At 51.3% G+C, this 17,370-nt stretch overlaps 1 protein-coding gene and 1 long non-coding RNA gene across 5 annotated transcripts in view; both read left to right on the forward strand.

The window, feature by feature from the left end:
* Window positions 1-14,889, forward strand: part of ESAM (endothelial cell adhesion molecule) — an 89,336-nt gene extending 74,447 nt beyond the window's left edge. For all 4 annotated transcript variants that reach the window (XM_050921677.1, XM_050921680.1, XM_050921678.1 and 1 more), the window contains exons 3-7: window positions 3,198-3,411; window positions 5,456-5,611; window positions 9,026-9,148; window positions 10,741-10,879; window positions 12,266-14,889. In XM_050921677.1, the coding sequence (XP_050777634.1) occupies window positions 3,198-3,411; window positions 5,456-5,611; window positions 9,026-9,148; window positions 10,741-10,879; window positions 12,266-12,725 (1,092 nt within the window). In that variant the 3' untranslated portion in view covers window positions 12,726-14,889. The remainder of the gene's footprint in view (window positions 1-3,197; window positions 3,412-5,455; window positions 5,612-9,025; window positions 9,149-10,740; window positions 10,880-12,265) is intronic.
* Window positions 1-16,660, forward strand: part of LOC127033702 (uncharacterized) — a 332,515-nt gene extending 315,855 nt beyond the window's left edge. The window contains exon 2 of the long non-coding RNA XR_007769192.1: window positions 15,911-16,660. This is a non-coding gene — a long non-coding RNA (uncharacterized LOC127033702). The remainder of the gene's footprint in view (window positions 1-15,910) is intronic.
* Window positions 16,661-17,370: the final 710 nt, after the last annotated feature.

Below are 17,370 nucleotides of genomic sequence, written 5' to 3' on the forward strand. Positions count from 1 at the left end.
AGCATCTGTTGGGGGTATCTCCGCGGGGAGCAGTGTACAACAAGCTAACCAGATCGCTGACATGGACAATAGTGTATTACATCGCCAGGAGGAGCCGGAGGGCAGAGAGTCCTGGGGCCAGAGAGGGATGGGAGGGACCCATTGCAGCCTCACCAGGCCTGTGAGCAGTGAGAGGAGCCTGGAGGAAGGGTTCTGCACGGGGACAGCTGGAGCTGGGCCAGGCTAGTGCATGCACTAAGGGGCCGGGAGAGCCCAGAAAAGGGACCGCAGCTAAGTGCGGCTTCCTCCCTGTGCTGCACAACGGTGGTTCTCAAGGCCCGGCCGGTTTGTTTATCTGCAGCGTCCGCAGGTTCGGATGATCACGGCTCCCACTGGCCACAGTTCGCTGCTCTAGGCCAATGGGGGCAGCTGGAAGGGCGGTCAGCACATCCCTCGGCCCGTGCTGCTTCCTGCAGCCCCCGCTGGCCTGGAGTGGCGAACCGCAGCCAGTGGGAGCCACGATCAGCTAAACATGTGGAGGCGGCAGGTAAAGAAACTGGCCCAGCCTGCCAGGGGCTTTCCCTGAACAAGCGGCGGACCGGCTTTGAGAACCACTGCTGTACAAGACCTGTTCTGCCGCTCCCCTTTCAAAGTGCTCCTCTCCCCTGCTCCCTAGTTGTCATGGGTACCTAGCCTGGCTGAAAGCTGCCCCAGGCACTAGGCTCTGAGGCTGTCCTCCTCCCCAGTGCTGCATGCAGGCCACCCTCCTGTCTCCTGCTGCTGCTCTATGTTCTCCTCCCCTCAGGCCAGGCTGCTCCTCCCTGCCCACCCTTTGCTCCCTGCTGGGGGCATCTCTCCAAACAAGATGCTCTACACCACATTCTCTGCTTGTGTAAATAGACGTCGCTCCCCTGCGGTCCATGTCACAACGCTGGCTTGCACCAAGGGAGGGCCGGCCCACTGATTCCATTGCAGCATTAATGGCTCGCTGAGGGTTCCTAGTGTTGTCCAAGGGTTCACCTTCTAGAGTCAACTTCCCTCACTCCCAGAGCCGCCAGTCCTAGAGCAGAGGCAATATGTTTGTCTCTGCTTGGGCACAGTTGCTGGCAGCCAGAGATCTGCTGTGACGTATGTCACCAGGTTTTGTCCCACAGACGTCTCTGAATTTTGTAATCTGTGGATTCCTGGTGAGTGTTCAGAATTTGAAGGTTTGCTCCATTGTGCACGGGCAGCTTTCGTTCTGGCATTTCCTAACTCCTGGGCTCTTGACTTTGCAACTGTAATGTTCTTTTAACATATGTCTTGTGTGTAATAAGTAAAGAAAGCGTGACTGAGACGGGGGATGCTATTTGCCTCTGATGTGATGCCAGTGTGACTGATGCAGAGATGTCTACCCGAGTCTGCAGAGAACCTAGGGCAATCACTTGTAGAGGTGAGAATTGTCACCTCAGTCCCAGTGCTGGGTTAATTTAGTGCCCAGTGATGCAGATTTAATGGTCACCATGGTTAACTATTTCATTTCTTTTGTGGGAAAGGAGAGGAAGGGTCACAGATCATCACTAACTTGGAAGCTTATCTGTGAGGACTCAGTCATCAGCAGTGACTCAGCGGGGCTGATATTGAATAATGTGGGTGGAGCTTGGCAGAGTTTTACCACTTTTTATTCCAGTTTGACCCCTATCCTCACTTAGGTTTCTCCCATAAAAAGGGGGAGGGATGGTGTCAGAACTGCTATGTTTAACTTAAAAATCATGAGAACAGCGGTTATGACAATGATAAAGCAGCACTGGCTCTCTATGAACCAGGAGCTAGGAAGGCCCCCTAAGCCAAGAAATATATGGATGCTTCCAAAGTTTGATTGGTGGTTTTTTTATGAAATCTTGGTTCGGCACCAACCCCACAGTGCGTTTCATGGCTAAGTCACCAGTCCCGAGAACAGAACTTGCCACACATTGTAGTGTAGGTTGACCTGTGGACAACAATAGTCAAATATTTGGTGTTCTGGCTGGTTAAATCCGTGATGACCCAACGATACCTGCACAGGTGAGTCACACATTGGTCCAGAGCAGCAGCCTCACCTTGGGACTGTTGGAGGAACAGCTGTGACATTATGGTGCCAATGTCTAGGCAGCTATTCCGCTTTTGTTTAGATTCAAGAGCCCATCTAGTCTCAGTGCCTACTCCCCCGTCCCTGTGACAGTCCTGCCACCTACACAGCAACCCAGCATCATCTCTGTGAGGTGCCATACTGTTACCACGTCAGGTGGGAAACAGGCTCCAGGAGCCGATGAACTGCCGAGCATGGATCGTGACTCCTTCCCATGCACTGAGAGAGGAGAGGTCTCGCTCATCCAGCGGGATGGTTTGGTTGAAATGGCTCAGTCCCATGAGTGGTGTTGGTAGCTCTGGGGTCTCCAGATCCCGTCCGTCACGGGTCCGAGTCCTCTGAAGTCCAGCAGAAACTGCTTTTTCCCCCGGCTCCTCTCTACTCCCGTTTTCCTTCTGCCCTCATCTAAGCTCAGGCCTTGCTTGACTTTTGTTAGAGGCATAGCTCCTGCTCCATCCTGCACTTTGCCATGCTGCTCACCAGCCAGACCTGCTCGGGGCTCTGCAGTGATGGTGGCTTGGCCGCTGGCACTACCTTCGGGGAGTCTGTGCCATTGCTGTGCCATAGTTGTCGTGGCTCTTAAATTTACTCCACTTTCTACCATCACCTCTGTGCGTCTGCCTCAGCCCCACCGCTGCTGTGTCTCCTGCTAGCTTTCCTCTCCCAGGGAGTCCTTTCGCTGGCTTCCTCACGTTCCAGCTCTCCAGAGGCCAGCATGTGCAAAATGCTCCTCCTGTGCCCACCTTCTCTCATGTGAAAATTGTGTCACTACACGCTCATGGAAAGTATTCGGTGTCCTCATCAGCCTCGTCCCAGCGTCTCCTCTTTCCCAGCTCCCTTAGTCTCTCTGCCATTCCTTACCCTCTCCTCCATGGGTCATGCTTGTTGCTCTCCTTTGCTCCTCTTGTCTTTCATTGCGGGCTTCCCAAGCCCTAATCCACAGAAGGATTGATCGTGAGGATTGATGCCCACTGGCCCAGGCTATTAGTGGTTATGATGCAATCTGGAGATGTGCCTCTTGAAGCCAAAGCAACTCCCTTGCGCCACTCATTTGTCCCCTGAGAGCTGCAGGACTTCCAGATGCATTGTATTCTCTTCTGTCTCTTTTCAGATACTGACGTACATGGATGGGACAGTGAAAGTGCAGGAGACGTACCTGAAGAACCGGACTGGCTTTGTGTACCCCATGCCTTTCTTCAACATTTCCATTGCCATTAACAACACCCAGGAAATGGATTCTGGCGAATACATGTGCACGGTCAACATTCTGGATGAAGATACCATCAACGGGAAAAATATTGGACTCATCAACCTGACTGTTCTGGGTAAGTTCTGGGTCCTCGCGCTCTCCCTCCCAGCCCCGGATGTGCCCTTTTGGGGCCATGAGAGCTGATGCAAGGCACCAGGGTGGGCCCGAATGGGATGTGCAGCTCCATGCTGGGCAGTTTGTGACAGCACCATTTGCAGTGGGCATCAGCTGGCTGCTGTGGGAGGGCAGGAGGGAGAGAGTGAAAGATAAAAACTGTTCCTGTAACAGACTTGAGTTCAATTGTCCAGAAACTGAGGGTTGTGGTCCGGACCACAGAGACAGTCAGTTACCACGGTGATGAGTGCAGTGTAAAAAGGAGAATTGGATAGGGTCTCTTGTCATGATCACATCCCATAGCCCAATGCACTAACATAAAACCTCATGACCAAAGGCAAACAGCGAATGCCTCAAGGTGATATGCTAGGTCCCAGGTTGATTACTGGTGATCCAGAAAGTGAAGGTGTGGGGAGCAGTAAGGCAGCAAAATTTGAGGATAACACAGTTATTTGGGTTGTTCAGGACCATAAAGGATTGCGAGACATCTCAGAGACCAAACCAAGCTTAGGGGAAGGGGTCACATGAAATGCAATGAAATTTAAATTTGATGGAGAAATGTAAGCTATTCGTACACCTTACAGGGTTCTCAATTACCTGCATCAACTCAGGAAAGGGACCCGAGCATCTCAGCAGAGAGCTCAGTGGAGCCTCTGCTCAATGCACAGCTGCAATCAAAAAACAAACAAGATGTTGGGAGATGTAAGGAAAGAGATGGAAAAGAATTTGGAAGATATTATAATGTCATTAAAGCAATCAGTAGAGCAGCTGGGTGCTTTGTGTGCAGGATATTGCAAAGCTGGAGGTGGTTCAGAGAATGGGACAGGACTGGACAGACACTTTAAAGAGAAACTGAATTTTGGGATTATTTTAGAAGGGAGATGAATAAGGGAGGGATACGGAAAGTCTATTGAATAATGAATAGTCTAGAGAAGGTACATTGAGAGCTTCTGTTCTCCTACACAAATAAAGGGACAATAACTAATTTAAAGGTGGCAAATTCAAAACTGATGAAAGCAAATACATTTTCGCTCAGTGAATAATTAGCTGTTGGAACTTGCTGCCACAGTGTGGCATTGACACCAAGAATTGAACAAGAATCAAAGACGGATTGGCCATTTATATGAACACCTAGAAGTTAATGCCAAGAAGTTTTTTGGGGAGGGCATTAAACCTCCTGCCTCAGGGCTTGGGCTGGTCTCGCATTGCTAGTGATCCGGATGAGGCCTAAGGTAGGGGCAGATCACAGCACATCATCAAGCTGTGAGGTTCTTGCATCATCCTCTGCCACTGTCAGACAGGATACTGGGCTTGATGGACCTTGGGTCTGATCCAGTCTGGCAATGCCTGTGTTCTGATGTTGTAACTGAGACTTTCCAAACAGCATGTCTCTCATTCTAGTTAACTGAGTGACTTGTTGCGTTGTGGCAGTAGGGCCTGGCATAAATCTTGAATCGTAGTAACACTGAATGTATGGGAAGTCTTGAAAGTTCAGAAATAAACATTTAAATGGAACCTCAGCACAACTCCATCCCTTGTTGTTGTCTGCGGACAGCTCTCAGGATCTGGCTGCTGCTGCTCTTCAGCCTAGCACAGCAAGACACCTCTAACCTGACCAGATAAGAAGTTGGTTTCGGTGCAGTAAGCCTACCATTGGAACACGGGATACTGCAGATGCTGTGCTGTGTGGTTGCATTGGTGCTTTAGGGAAACGAACCATTGCATTGCAGATTCATCTGGAGCTGGAGTGCTTTCCTGAGTTGTTCACAATAACCGCTGATGAGGGGTTTCTCTACAGCCTTGGCAGCAGAGCCAGGGCTAGAAAGTGAGGATGCAGGTTTCAAGCTTACCTGACTGCTCTGGATTTCAAGTATGGATTTGTTCGGTGCTGCCTATGGTCAATAGATGGCGCTGTTTCTTTTTGCAAGTTACAGCTGGAGCTAGGCCCTATAATGATGTCCACATTCAAAAGGCACTAACCTGTTTTCTCCTCCTGCTCTCTCCAGTTCCTCCATCCCCCCCGATGTGCCAGATCCATGGGAAACCCTACCTTGGGGGCAACGTCACCATGAGCTGCAAGTCATCCTTCAGCAAACCCAGCCCCAAGTACACCTGGCAGCGCACCGCCCCCAACACCCAGGTCTTCTTCGCACCCGCCCAGGGTAGGAATCCCCATCCTGAGTGCACCAGGATCGTGGCACTGACGGGCTGCAGGCAGGAAACCCTAATGCTCTCACCAAGGGGTCTGAGCGGCTGGGGCAATGTGGGAGAAGGGGGAGGAGGATCATTATCAGCAGGCACTGGCTTCCCTGTGGCATTTGCCTGGCTTGTGGCCAGTTTGGAGCAGGTCCATGGACCAGGCATTCTGTGCTATCAAACAGCTGCACACGTGTGCCAGGCATTGGGGGTAACATTGTAGCATTAAACTAACGGGTGTGTTCTATTGTGTGTGCACCCAGCTCCATTCCTACCCAGCTGGGCCAGTCACCTGGGGGAATGTGTATCTGGCGGCTCTGCAGTTTAACATCCCCACCGCTTGGGGAGAACGCTGTGTTCAGTCTGACTTCCCCCCCACCCCCTCTGAAATGGCTGGACCTCGCAGGATTGAATTCTTAAGCTAAAAAATCCCCATTTGGGCAGAGCCCGAGCATGGAAAACGGCAGCCCAGGAAGTAACTGTTCTGAGCACATGGAGTCAGGGGATTTGCATGAGAACTTCACGCAGTGCCACATCCAGAGCTGCAGAGGGTTGGAGAAAAGGTCAGGGAGTCCTAACTTAGTAGCAGATGGAATCTTTCAAACTCTCTTCTTTGATTTGATCCTCCCTTCTCTTTCTGCCTTGCTGGAAGTCACATGTGTTCGTTACAGGGACCCTGGTTCAGAAGGGTAGTGACTGTATAACAGAGGGGAAGGGTGGCATTGCGGAGGAGGGAGATCTGGGTTGAATTCCCAGCTCTGTCACCGACTCCCTGAGTGGCTGTGGGCAGGTCATTGAATGTCTCTGGCCTCAGCTTCCCACCCTTCCTTTCCCCTGCCTATGAAGCACTGGAATGGGTTACTTAGGGAGGTGGTGGAATCTCCTTCCTTAGGGGTTTTTAAGGTCAGGCTTGACAAAGCCCTGGCTGGGATGATTTAGGTGGGGATTGGTCCTGCTTTGAGCAGGCGGTTGGACTAGATGACCTTCTGAGGTCTCTTCCAATTCTGATATTCTATGATTCTATGTAGATTGTAAGCTCTACGATGAATATGTACATATCCCACACCTAGCATGATGGGTCTCTGATCTTAGCAGACGCTGCAATGATAGAGATTCTCCCAACACCGAGTGGGACTTTCAGGGGGGAAGAGATGTCAGATGAGTGAATTTAGCATTTGAACTAGTCAGATTTCTGCCAAGCACACAGCATAACACAGCGGACATTACTCTTCCCCTGCCTGGGAATTTATGCAGGCTGGACCTCTTGGTTAGTGGAGTTCTATTAGTCATTGTCACTTCTCCTAATTCACATTGTCCCCCTTGCTCCTGATCATAGAATCATCGAATGTCAGGGTTGGAAGGGACCACAGGAGGTCATCTAGTCCAACCCCCTGCTCAAAGCAGGACCAATTCCCAACTAAATCATCCCAGCCAGGGCTTTGTCAAGTTCGGCCTTAAAAATCTCTAACGAAGGAGATTCCACCAACTCCCTAGGTAACCCATTCCAGTGCTTCACCACCCTCCCAGTGAAAAAGTTTTTCCTAATATCCCACCTAAACCTCTCCCACTGCAACTTAGGACCATTACTCTTTGTTCTGTCATCTGCTACCACTGAGAACAGTCTAGATCCATCCTCTTTGGAACCCTCTTTCAGGTAGTTAAAAGCAGCTATCAAATCCCCCCTCATTCTTCCCTTCTGCAGACTAAACAATCCCAGTTCCCTCAGCCTCTCCTCATAAGTCATGTGCTCCAGCCCCCTAATCATTTTTGTTGTCCTCCACTGGGCTCTTTTCAAGTTTTCCACATCCTTCTTGTAGCGTGGGGTCATTTCAGACTGTAGAGTGAAGGGCCCTGGTTCAGTCTCCCTTGATGCTGGCAGGGAGGGTCTTGCCTTGGCAGCGGGCTCTGGTTACTGACTGGGGATGTTGCCTTTTCCCATTGTGCTCTGTACTGGAGCAGATGGGAAGCTGAGGAGCACCCTGGGTGCAGCCATTTGCTGGAAGGTTTATTCTGTGTGAATGGATGTTTGCCGGGCTGGCACTTGCTGCTGCAGCCTGTTTCCAGCAGCAGACAATAGCTGCCACCGGGCAGCTTCTTTCCAAAGCTCTGGTGAGGGTTATTAAACCCTCCGCGGAGCCTGTGGTCCCCTGTGCAGTGTTCCGAGGCTGCCCCGAGGCTTACACCAATACGTGTCGCGTCAAACGGGCTGCGTCAGCAACGTGGGTGCAGCTCTGGGTTCTGCCGCAGTGACGGAAAGGCGACATGGGCCCTGCAAATGCCGTCTCTTCTTATGCCAAGCTGGCAATAGGATTTGTGGAAAACAACCCCTGCATGGTTTAGAGAGCATCTCTCTTAAAAGAAACCCAGCGGTGTGAGGAACATACGCAGCTGGACACTTTCACTGTTTGCTATCAGGGCTACAAGCGCCTGCCGCTGTGGGTAAAGTGAGCGAAACATCCCTTCTTCACCAGGAAGGGACACAGCGCGCTCTTTGTTTCAACAATCCTTTCGGAAGGGGATTAAATTTCTGACCTTTCTTGCCATAAGCTCCGCCCCCATGAGCCTCCCTTCACATAGAAGCACCTACACCTGTGATACAGACAGTCTCTTTCTAACACCCTGAGCTCTGGGTCACCGAATACTACAGTCATCAGAGAGGCAACAGCACGGGGGATTAACCTTCAAACAGCACCTCTTTGCCAAAGCATTCCTTTGTGCACAGCGTGGTCCTTGCTGCTCTGTTAGGAGCAGGGCTCTCAAAGCAGGGACAGAGGTGTTTAGGGTTTACTCATTTAAAAGCTTTAAATATTGTGCAGTGCCATAATAAACGGGGGTTGTTTTGGTCAGTGAGCCAGAGTGTTGGGCATGCAGGCGGCAAATGGGGAGTTTATTTTATTGTGCTATTCAGTAATGTCGCTTTATGAAAATGGCTGAACTCCAATATAATACATTTACACACACACCATTTCAGTGGGAAGCAGCAAAGGTTTCCCTACACCTGTCACAGAACCACAAACGCAAAGCACTATAATGTTAAGCCACTTAACAGTCCCTCCCATCTCCTCCTCCACCCACACACCTGCTCTACCACTGTGACAGCTACTGCACACCACATCACAACCTCATAGTCTGTAAGGTCAGAAGGGACCATTATGATCATCTAGTCTGACCTCCTGCACAGTGCAGGCCACAGAATCTCACCCACCCACTCCTGTAACAAACCCCTAACGGTAACTCTGCCCCCTTAGAGATGCCAGCCTCCCAGCTGGTGGCTTTAATACATCTGCACCTCTTGTACTCCATTGGCAGGTGGGATGAAATGTCATTGAACGGTGATTTAGACTCTCTGGATCTCTTGTTCTTCTTTGTGAATTTTGCAGACCTCACGAGAGGCACCCTGATGCTAACGAACCTCTCCAAGGAGATGTCTGGGACGTACGTCTGTACGGCCGCAAACGTAGCTGGCAGCTCCAAGTGCAACATCACCCTGGAGGTGAATTCACGTGAGTACACTCCCTGAGCAGCAGGCTCTGCATGTCTGGAGCCTCAATCGGAGGGGACGTGGCCATTAGACCTGCCGCTAATGCTTGAAGTGACCTAGATCCTTGGGAAGGGAGTGTTAGCCCCAGGAGGGGAGGAGCCTGGGAACGGCTGAGGGATTCCAGCCCGCTCCGAAGGGATGCGCTGTACTTGTGACCTGGGAAATGTTGCTGCAGACCTGGAGTGCATGAACTATGTACAGGATTGAGGGATTATTAATAAGGCTAAGATTTTTTTCAGTTATTTTTAGTAAAAGTCACGAACAGGTCACGGGTAATAAACAAAAATTCACAGAGGCCATGACGTGTCCTTTACTTTACTACAAATAACAGGGGGAAGAGAAGGGCTAGGTAGGGGAGAGGAATAGAGTCCCACAGCGGGGGGAGACTGACAGGCCAAGCCCCCCGTCCTGGCGGGGGGAACAGCCTGGACTCCAGTAACTGCAGCAGGTAGCACAGCCACGGGGGGAGCACAGCCCCTGCTCCAGAGCAGGCCTAGCTGCAGGACAGGGGTGCACAGCCCCCAATGCAGCCCCTGCCAAACCATGGCCATGGGGGTGGGGAAGGGGCAATGGCCCTTGGAAGCCGCACGCTGCAGCCCCAGGTGAAAGCTGCAGGGCTGGGGCACATGGCCCGACTCACAGCCCCGCCCAGCTAGGGACACTGCGGGGCTGGAGCACACTGCCCAGCTACAGCCACTGGTGGAAGCCACGGGGCTGAGGCTGCAGGGTCCTGGTTCCAGCCAGCCCCAGTTGCAGGGCAGGGGCGCACACAGTCCCGCCGCCGCCTCCTCAGTAACGTAGCTGGGGGGGAAACAGGGCAGTGGCCGCTCTCCCACTGAGCACAAGTGTCGCCTTGTCAATTTCTTGGCGTCTTTTTAATTTTTACTCACCCAGAGGGAACAGGGGGAACGATCCAAAAAAAAAAAGTCGCCACCCGCTGCGGCACTTTTACTCATCCTGCAGCGCTCCGGGTCTTCGGCGGCACTTTGACGGTAGGACCTTCACTCGCTCCACAGGTCTTCGGCAGTATTTCAACGGCGGGTCCTTCAGTGCCGCCAAAGACACCCGGAGCGAGTGAAGGGCCTGCTGCCAGATAAGTAAAAGCGCCACGGCGGGTGGCACCTTTTTTTTTTTTTTTTTTTGATCGCTCCCCCTGTTCCCTCCACCTGGCTACGCCACTGCTGCTCCTGAAGTCACGGAGGTCCAGTAAAGTCACGGAATCCGTGACTGCCGTGACCTCTGTGACTAAATCGTAGCCTTAATGAACACTGTTACCACTAGCAGCACACTGCACAGATGGCAGCAAAGGTGAATAGGATCCTGGAGGACATCAAGGAAGGGGATTTCTGTACCGTGGGGCGGCCCTACTCCTGAATCCATGGGCTGTACCCACCACTTCTCCTTCCCCCATTCCAAGACAAGTGGGAGAAGCCCAGCTTTGCTGTGCAGAAGCCAGCCAGGCCAGCCCCTCTCACGCTGACTTGAGTGTTGCATATCTCTGGCCCTGGCGTTCCTCTCTCTAGGCTCGCGCTCTCTCTCTCTCTCATTCTCTAGCACTCAGTGCAGCCGTGATCGCCGGAGCCGTGGTGGGGTCTCTCATTGGAGTCGGCTTAATTATCTTGTTTGTTCTCCAAATGTTTGTCTATCGAAAGAAAAAGAAAGACACGCAGGAGGAACTGGCCAACGAGATCAAGTGAGAATCCCCACATTGCTTGGCAAAAGCCCATGTGAAACATTCCAGACACAGTCCCTCTGTGGCCCCTTGACAGCTGGCCACAGAGCTGCATGCTCAGACCCACCTGTGGAAGGGAAGATGAGTGTTAACTGCCGGAAAGGCATCAAATCACCGTTCGCTTTGAGGCTGGGGATGCTGTTACAGGGTTGCCAACTCTCAGGAGCGCTGTGCTATTTGGTGTTTGTAATAAAGCCTCAGCTCCCAGAGTCATGCAATTATTGTGAGACTCTCTCGTCTTTCATGTAAAAAAACGTTTCTAGCCCTCTGAAATGAGGAGAAAAGCTTGAAAACAGACACCTAAAGGTTAAAAAGGAGAAGAATTTAGCCTCACAAAGATGATTAAGAGGTGACTTGATTAGTCTATAAGTACCTACAAAGGGAACAAATATTCAGTAATGGGCTCTTCTGTCTAGCAAAGAAGCTAGACAAATTTCAGATTGGAAATAAGGTGTCAATTTTTAACAGTGAGGGTAATTAACCATTGGAACAATTTTCCAAGGGTTGTGGTGGAGTCTCCATCACTGACAATTTAAAATCAAGATGGAATGTTTCTCTATAAACTCTGCTCTAGGAAATATTTTGGGGCAGGTCTCTGGCCTGTGCTATCCAGGAGGTCAGACGAGATGATCACACAGGTCCCTTCTGGCCTTGGAATCTATGAATACTGCTAGTAGCTCTGCTCATAGTTAAGGTTACCTGACACTTTCCATTATAAGACCCTGTTTTCAGTTGCATGTAACTATGGGAAACTTTAACCATGTAGGCTGAAATTTTCTAGGACAGGTGTTTCTCAGGCTGAATTGTGTTCCAACCAAAATAATTCAGCCATTTCTGAGAATGAGATTAGGGAAAAATACATTGTTTTGGCCATTTAAAACAGCTCCTGGGGCTGTAGGGGCTGAGCAAGGTTTTCTTTGCAATTGCCCCTTCCTGCTCCCAGGGCCTGCAGCAATTTGGGCACAGGAGCTGAGAGCAGACAGCCTGTCTCCCCTGTGCAATCAGTCCCATCCTCCCTCACTGGCACCCAAGCAGCAAGAAGGAAACGGAGGAACTGGCTTGACTGGAATGCTGGGAGGGGGTGGGGGGCAGGATATGGGGAGAGGAAAGTTGGAGGAGCCATGAGGAAAAGAGGGGCAAGAGTCCAGAGTGGGGCAGAAGCAGAGGGATTCAGGAGACAATGCAGGGCAACAGAGAGGGAGGAGGACAGACAAGGTGAGGGTAGCTGAGTCTGTAACCACTAGGGAATACTCCCCCCCCAGGATTTTGGAATTGAACCTGAGAGTCCCGAGTCTCTATATTCCTCTGCTGCCCTGGCACTGACTCCATCTCTGCTTTTCTTTTCAGGGAAGACGCTGTTGCTCCAAAGACACCTTCTTGGGGTAAAAGTTCCGGTTCTGATATTGTCTCCAAAAATGGTACCTTGTCGTCCGTGCACACCACCCGGGACCCCAAACTGTACCCATCCAAGCCCGCTTCAGACACCGCCTCCATCACCACCACCGCCGGCAGCACAGTGGGCTACAGACCTCCCTATAACCACCCGAGGAGCAGAAACCCGACACCCACTCCCAGTTTGTCCAGCCAGAGCCTGCCCCTCTACTTCCCACCAGGAATGAACGGCAGCCATTGCCCAAGCACTGTGCCAAGCAACAGGAACACTCTGCATAGGACAAACGGTGCACAGCCGCAGGCCCCCAGGCAGCAGCCCACTGTCCCTCAAGGGCTAACCACCTCTACCCTTACCAGAATGGGTGCGGTGCCAGTCATGGTGCCTGCCCAGAGCCAAGCAGGGTCCCTGGTGTAAGCATCCAGCAGCTTGGGTGCCCTCTGTATGCTGGAGAGGCTGGGGAAATGGCCATTAATCCCAAACAAAACAGACTGGAAACATAGCGACCAAGCCACCTCCAAGCTCCTGTGCATCAGGGCTGAGCATGTGTGGGGGAGCCATGCACACAGCATCACGCACAGACTTGTGGGAGCTTCCCACGAACAAGCTTCCTCAGATACACACTCTGCCAGCTCCCAGTGTTATCCTTCCAAATGCCTTCCGGCCCTGGCCCACTCCCCCTGAGGGCTAGGAGCCAGCCCGGGTCCCCTCAGTGTGGGGCGGCCACTGGCCAGCAGACTGTTTACTGAAGAAATGTCGCTGCTCTTGGTGTTGCTAGTTCCCTGCTGTGGACTTCAGCCCCCGCTGCTTCTTGTAGGACAGGGGTTTTCAACCTTTTTTCAGCTGCGGACCCGTAACAAATTTCAGATGGAGGTGCGGCCCCCTTTGGAAATTCAACCTGTGTTCTGCGGATATAGGTGTTGGGACAATTTGTACAGTAGGGGGGTGCTGAGAGCCATTGAACCAAACTGTAACGCCTGTGTATGATGGAAACCACGTCAAGCCGACTGTGCAGTAGCACCCCTTGCCCCCATAGTTCCAGCACCTATGTCCGCAGACTCCTCCCATAGACACCTTAGACTGCAAACTGGCTGAAAAGAATTCAACTGTAAATGTTGCCCGTGCTTGGCACAGCATTGGCCACCACGTGAGAAAGGGCCCTGGGCTTGCGTGGTGACGGCAGCACTTCCGGGGTTTGACCTGTGGGTGGGGGTATTCACATACGTTTGGTTGATCAGAAAAACGAAATGCCTTTTCTGGTTTCGTAGTCACCTTTCACGATAGTCTGTGGGCCCCCGAGGTTGCTGTTGTAGGAAAAGGTCGGCTGAGATGAGACTGTCTGAACCCATCCCAGGGATTTCAGCGTCAGGTAGAACTTGAAGCTGTAAACATAGCTCTGCCCTTCCCTCGGGCTGGCACAGGGCAGGGCTGCGGCTGGGCTGACCCCAGCACAGGTTTGGTTATTTCCAGCCTGAGGGAGCCATCACCACAGGGCTTGAAAGATCCACTTGCTAGTTGCGGGGAGACCGGACTGCTCGGCCAATGATGTCTGTGGGATTCAAGCTTCTGCTTCCACCTTGTTGCTGGGAGGGGATCTCCCGCATGTGACCCCACATGGTGCCACCTTGTTGGTGCTTGGATGGAGTTTACCCATGGCTGGCGAATGCCAGCCACAAGATGGCGGTCGGCCTGTGCTTTGCTTGGAGCAGCAGCCCAGGGGCTGAAGCAACTTGCTGGGGAGAGGTGACATAGTGGAGAGTCCCCTTGGGCGATGGGGTCAGCAGGAGGGAAGAGTGCCCCTTCCCTGTCACCAGCCGGTGGAGGCACAAGGCCTTGGCTGGGAGGGCTGTGTGGACTCAGGGGCTTCACCCCCTGGTCTTGCTGTGAAGACCTGCCCTCATTCTGGGTTTGCCCCTGGCTTGTAGCTGCAGCCCTGTGGCTAGTAGGTGTCGGGCTCTGCTTGCCCAGACTGACACTCATAGATTCTGTTCTGCCTAGGCCAAAGGACCCTGCCCCACCCCATCATCTGCTCTCTGAGTGCTCCAGCCGCCAGAACTGCCTGTTCCAAGTGTTGGGAGACAGGCCAGAGACTCCCCTGGGGTCTGTTGTCCTCCATTGGGACTCTCCATGGAGCTGCACTTTTGTAAAGATTTCCCCAGGCTCCTGAACCCGAGGCCCTGCCCTGCCACGGGGAACAGGGCCTCCGCGGCTTCCCTCCAGGCGATAGTTGTGAGCATGTGCTACTAACCTGCGTGTCACACTCTAGAATAACCTTATAGTCTAATATCCTAACGACTGATTTCTAAGGACGCCTTCAGCATTTGAATTCATACTGTGCAATTATTACTTTGGTTTATTTAATGGACTCCTTAAATCTTGTGTATTCACTTTATTTTTTTGATAACACATAATTTATTCCTGTAGATACTAACCACACTTCCAGCCTGGGCTGTATCCCTCTGATCCATCTCATGCTGGCTGTTTCTAGATGTCCGTCAGACCCTTCTGTTAGGTGCGATGGGGAGGGACTGAAAGATTATTTTTCTGTACAATTTCAAAATGTAATATTTTTCATAAGTGATCATTAAAAGTGTTTCTGTTTTTTATATTTAAAATAAGGCCGTGCTAGCTGTGATTCCGGGAGGAGGGGCAAGTGGTAAACTGGAAGGGCTTAAGATCTTTGCCACCTCCTCTCGCTAGCATAGACCATGTTAGCAACACCACTCCCCCAGCCAGGTCAGGCACCTAATGCCGTCAATCCTACTTCATCCATAAACCAGCGTTGTCTGAATGAAAGAAAGAAAAGTTCAGAGATAAGGGGCTGGCAGGAAAGGAGGAATAGCTGGAATCAAATTATGGAGCCACAGAACCTGGAGAGTCTAAGCCAGGGGTGGCCAACTTGAGCCTGAGAAGGGGCCAGAATTTACCGATGTGCATTGCAAAAGAGTCACAGTAATACAGCAGCAGCTCCCAGTGCTTCCCACCCACCGGCAGCGCTGCCTCCTCCCTCCCCGCACCTGATCAGCTGTTTTGTGGCATGCAGGAGGCTTTGCAGGGGGAGGAGTGAGGGTATGGCAGGCAAAGGGGTGGAGTGGGGGCAGGGCCTGTGGCAGAGCCAGGGGCTGAGCAGTGAGCATCCCCCACCCCAGCGCATTTGAAAGTTGGCGCCTGTAGCTCCAGCCCTAGAGTTGGTGCCTATACAAGGAGCCGCCCCTCTAAGCACTAGAAGGAAGATGAACTGTTCAGTGTAATACAAGGGGGATAGAACAAGGGTTACATAAGAAAAGGCTCCTATCAGCCACTCAGAGGGAAGGAAAAGCTAATTGTCTGCTTGGACCAAACTGAATTGCTGCTCTTAGCCCAAGCCAGGCCTCTGATCCACTATTCTCCTTGAAACCAGCCTAATGGGCTGCAAATTGCTGTACAGAGTCTGAGGGGAAATCTTATCGTAGAAGATTAGGGTTGGAGGAGACCTCAGGAGGTCATCTAGTCCCATCCCCTGCTCAAAGCAGGACCAATCCCCAACTAAATCATCCCAGCCAGGGCTTTGTCAAGCCGGGCCTTAAAAACCTCTAAGGATGGCAATTCCCCCACCTCCCAAGGTAACCCATTCCAGTGCTTCACCACCCTCCTAGTGAAATAGTGTTTCCTAATATCCAACCTAGACCTCTCCCACTGCAACTTGAGACCATTGCTTCTTGTTCTGTCATCTGCCACCACTGAGAACTGGTTCCTATCTATCCAGATGCCTGTATGTCATCAGTGTCTGAGCACCTCACAGCCCCACATGGATTCATTCGATCAACGCTGATAGATAGGGCTGCATTATTCATGTGGAAAACTAAGGCGCAGGGAGCAGAAGTGAATGGATGATGATTGTATAGGGATTCCGTGGCAGATCTGGGAATTAAACTCCGCTTCTGTGTGCCGAAGTCCAGTGCCTTAGCTACCAGGCCACTCCCCAGAACGTTGCGTGGGTGACACACCCAGAACTTCAGAGCTATGTGTGCAAGTGTCACTCCCCAAAGAAGAGGAGGTCCCTTGTTTGCAGGGTTATCGATACAACTCTGGATGAGGGAGAAACTAGAGCTGAGCCAATAATTGATGTGTCGGTTTGGAGCCCAGCCCGAGAAAATCCCCGAAGAAATGTGGTTTGTGTCAAACCAAAACCTTTGTTTTTCACCAAAATAAAAAGAAACAAACAGAACAACATTTCATTCAATCTGAAATGAGATGGGCTTGGGGTTAGTTTTTGGGTGGTTTTCCCCCCTTTTTCTGTTGTTTAAATATAGCAGCTAAATTTTCAAATGAAACATTTTGAAATAAAAAATCAAAACCTTTTGATTTTGAAATGGTGAAAACTGGTTGGTTTGTTTAAAAAGGCAAGTCTCCTTTTTTTTTTGACCAAAACTATTCTCTGAATTCAGGCAGAAATTGTGAACCATTTCAGTGCCCTGAAAAATGCAGCTTTTGGCAAATCTGCTATTAATCAAGAAGCATTGGCCCAACTCTAGTAGCTACACTTGCCAGTCTTGGATGGTCCAACGACTTCTTGTCCACATCGACCTGTTTGACCCTGTGACCTCTCGTTAACCATCATCCCGTTCTCCATTCCTGAAGCATTCCAGTTACACTCTGATCCTCTCTCTCTACTCCCCACTTGTTTTCTTTCTCTGACCAAACCGATGGGGGTAAACTGGCCAGGAATAAATTTTGGCTGGAAATTAGAGACAGGTTTCTAACCATCAGAGGATGGAGATTCTAGAACAGCCTCTCAATAGCAGTGGGGGACAAACCACCTACCAAGTTTGAAGCTGGAGTTTGATAGGTTCATGAATGTGACGATATGGCAGGGTGCTCTGGAATAGCAGTAGTTGAACTCGATGACCCAACCGTATGTTCTTCTCCCACTCATTCCACCCCTACTCTTTTTTCTGCCCTCTGCCCTGCTGCCTCATCTCTCAGCTTATTGACTCTTGGAGGGAGAGACAGGGCCTCATCTGTTTGTTAAGCATCGGGACCTTTACACCTCCCCATGCCACATCTGCATCAGGGGCGGCTC

The sequence above is a fragment of the Gopherus flavomarginatus genome, chromosome 13 (genome assembly GCF_025201925.1).
Source record: "Gopherus flavomarginatus isolate rGopFla2 chromosome 13, rGopFla2.mat.asm, whole genome shotgun sequence".
In the NCBI taxonomy this organism is placed as follows: Eukaryota; Metazoa; Chordata; order Testudines; family Testudinidae; genus Gopherus; species Gopherus flavomarginatus.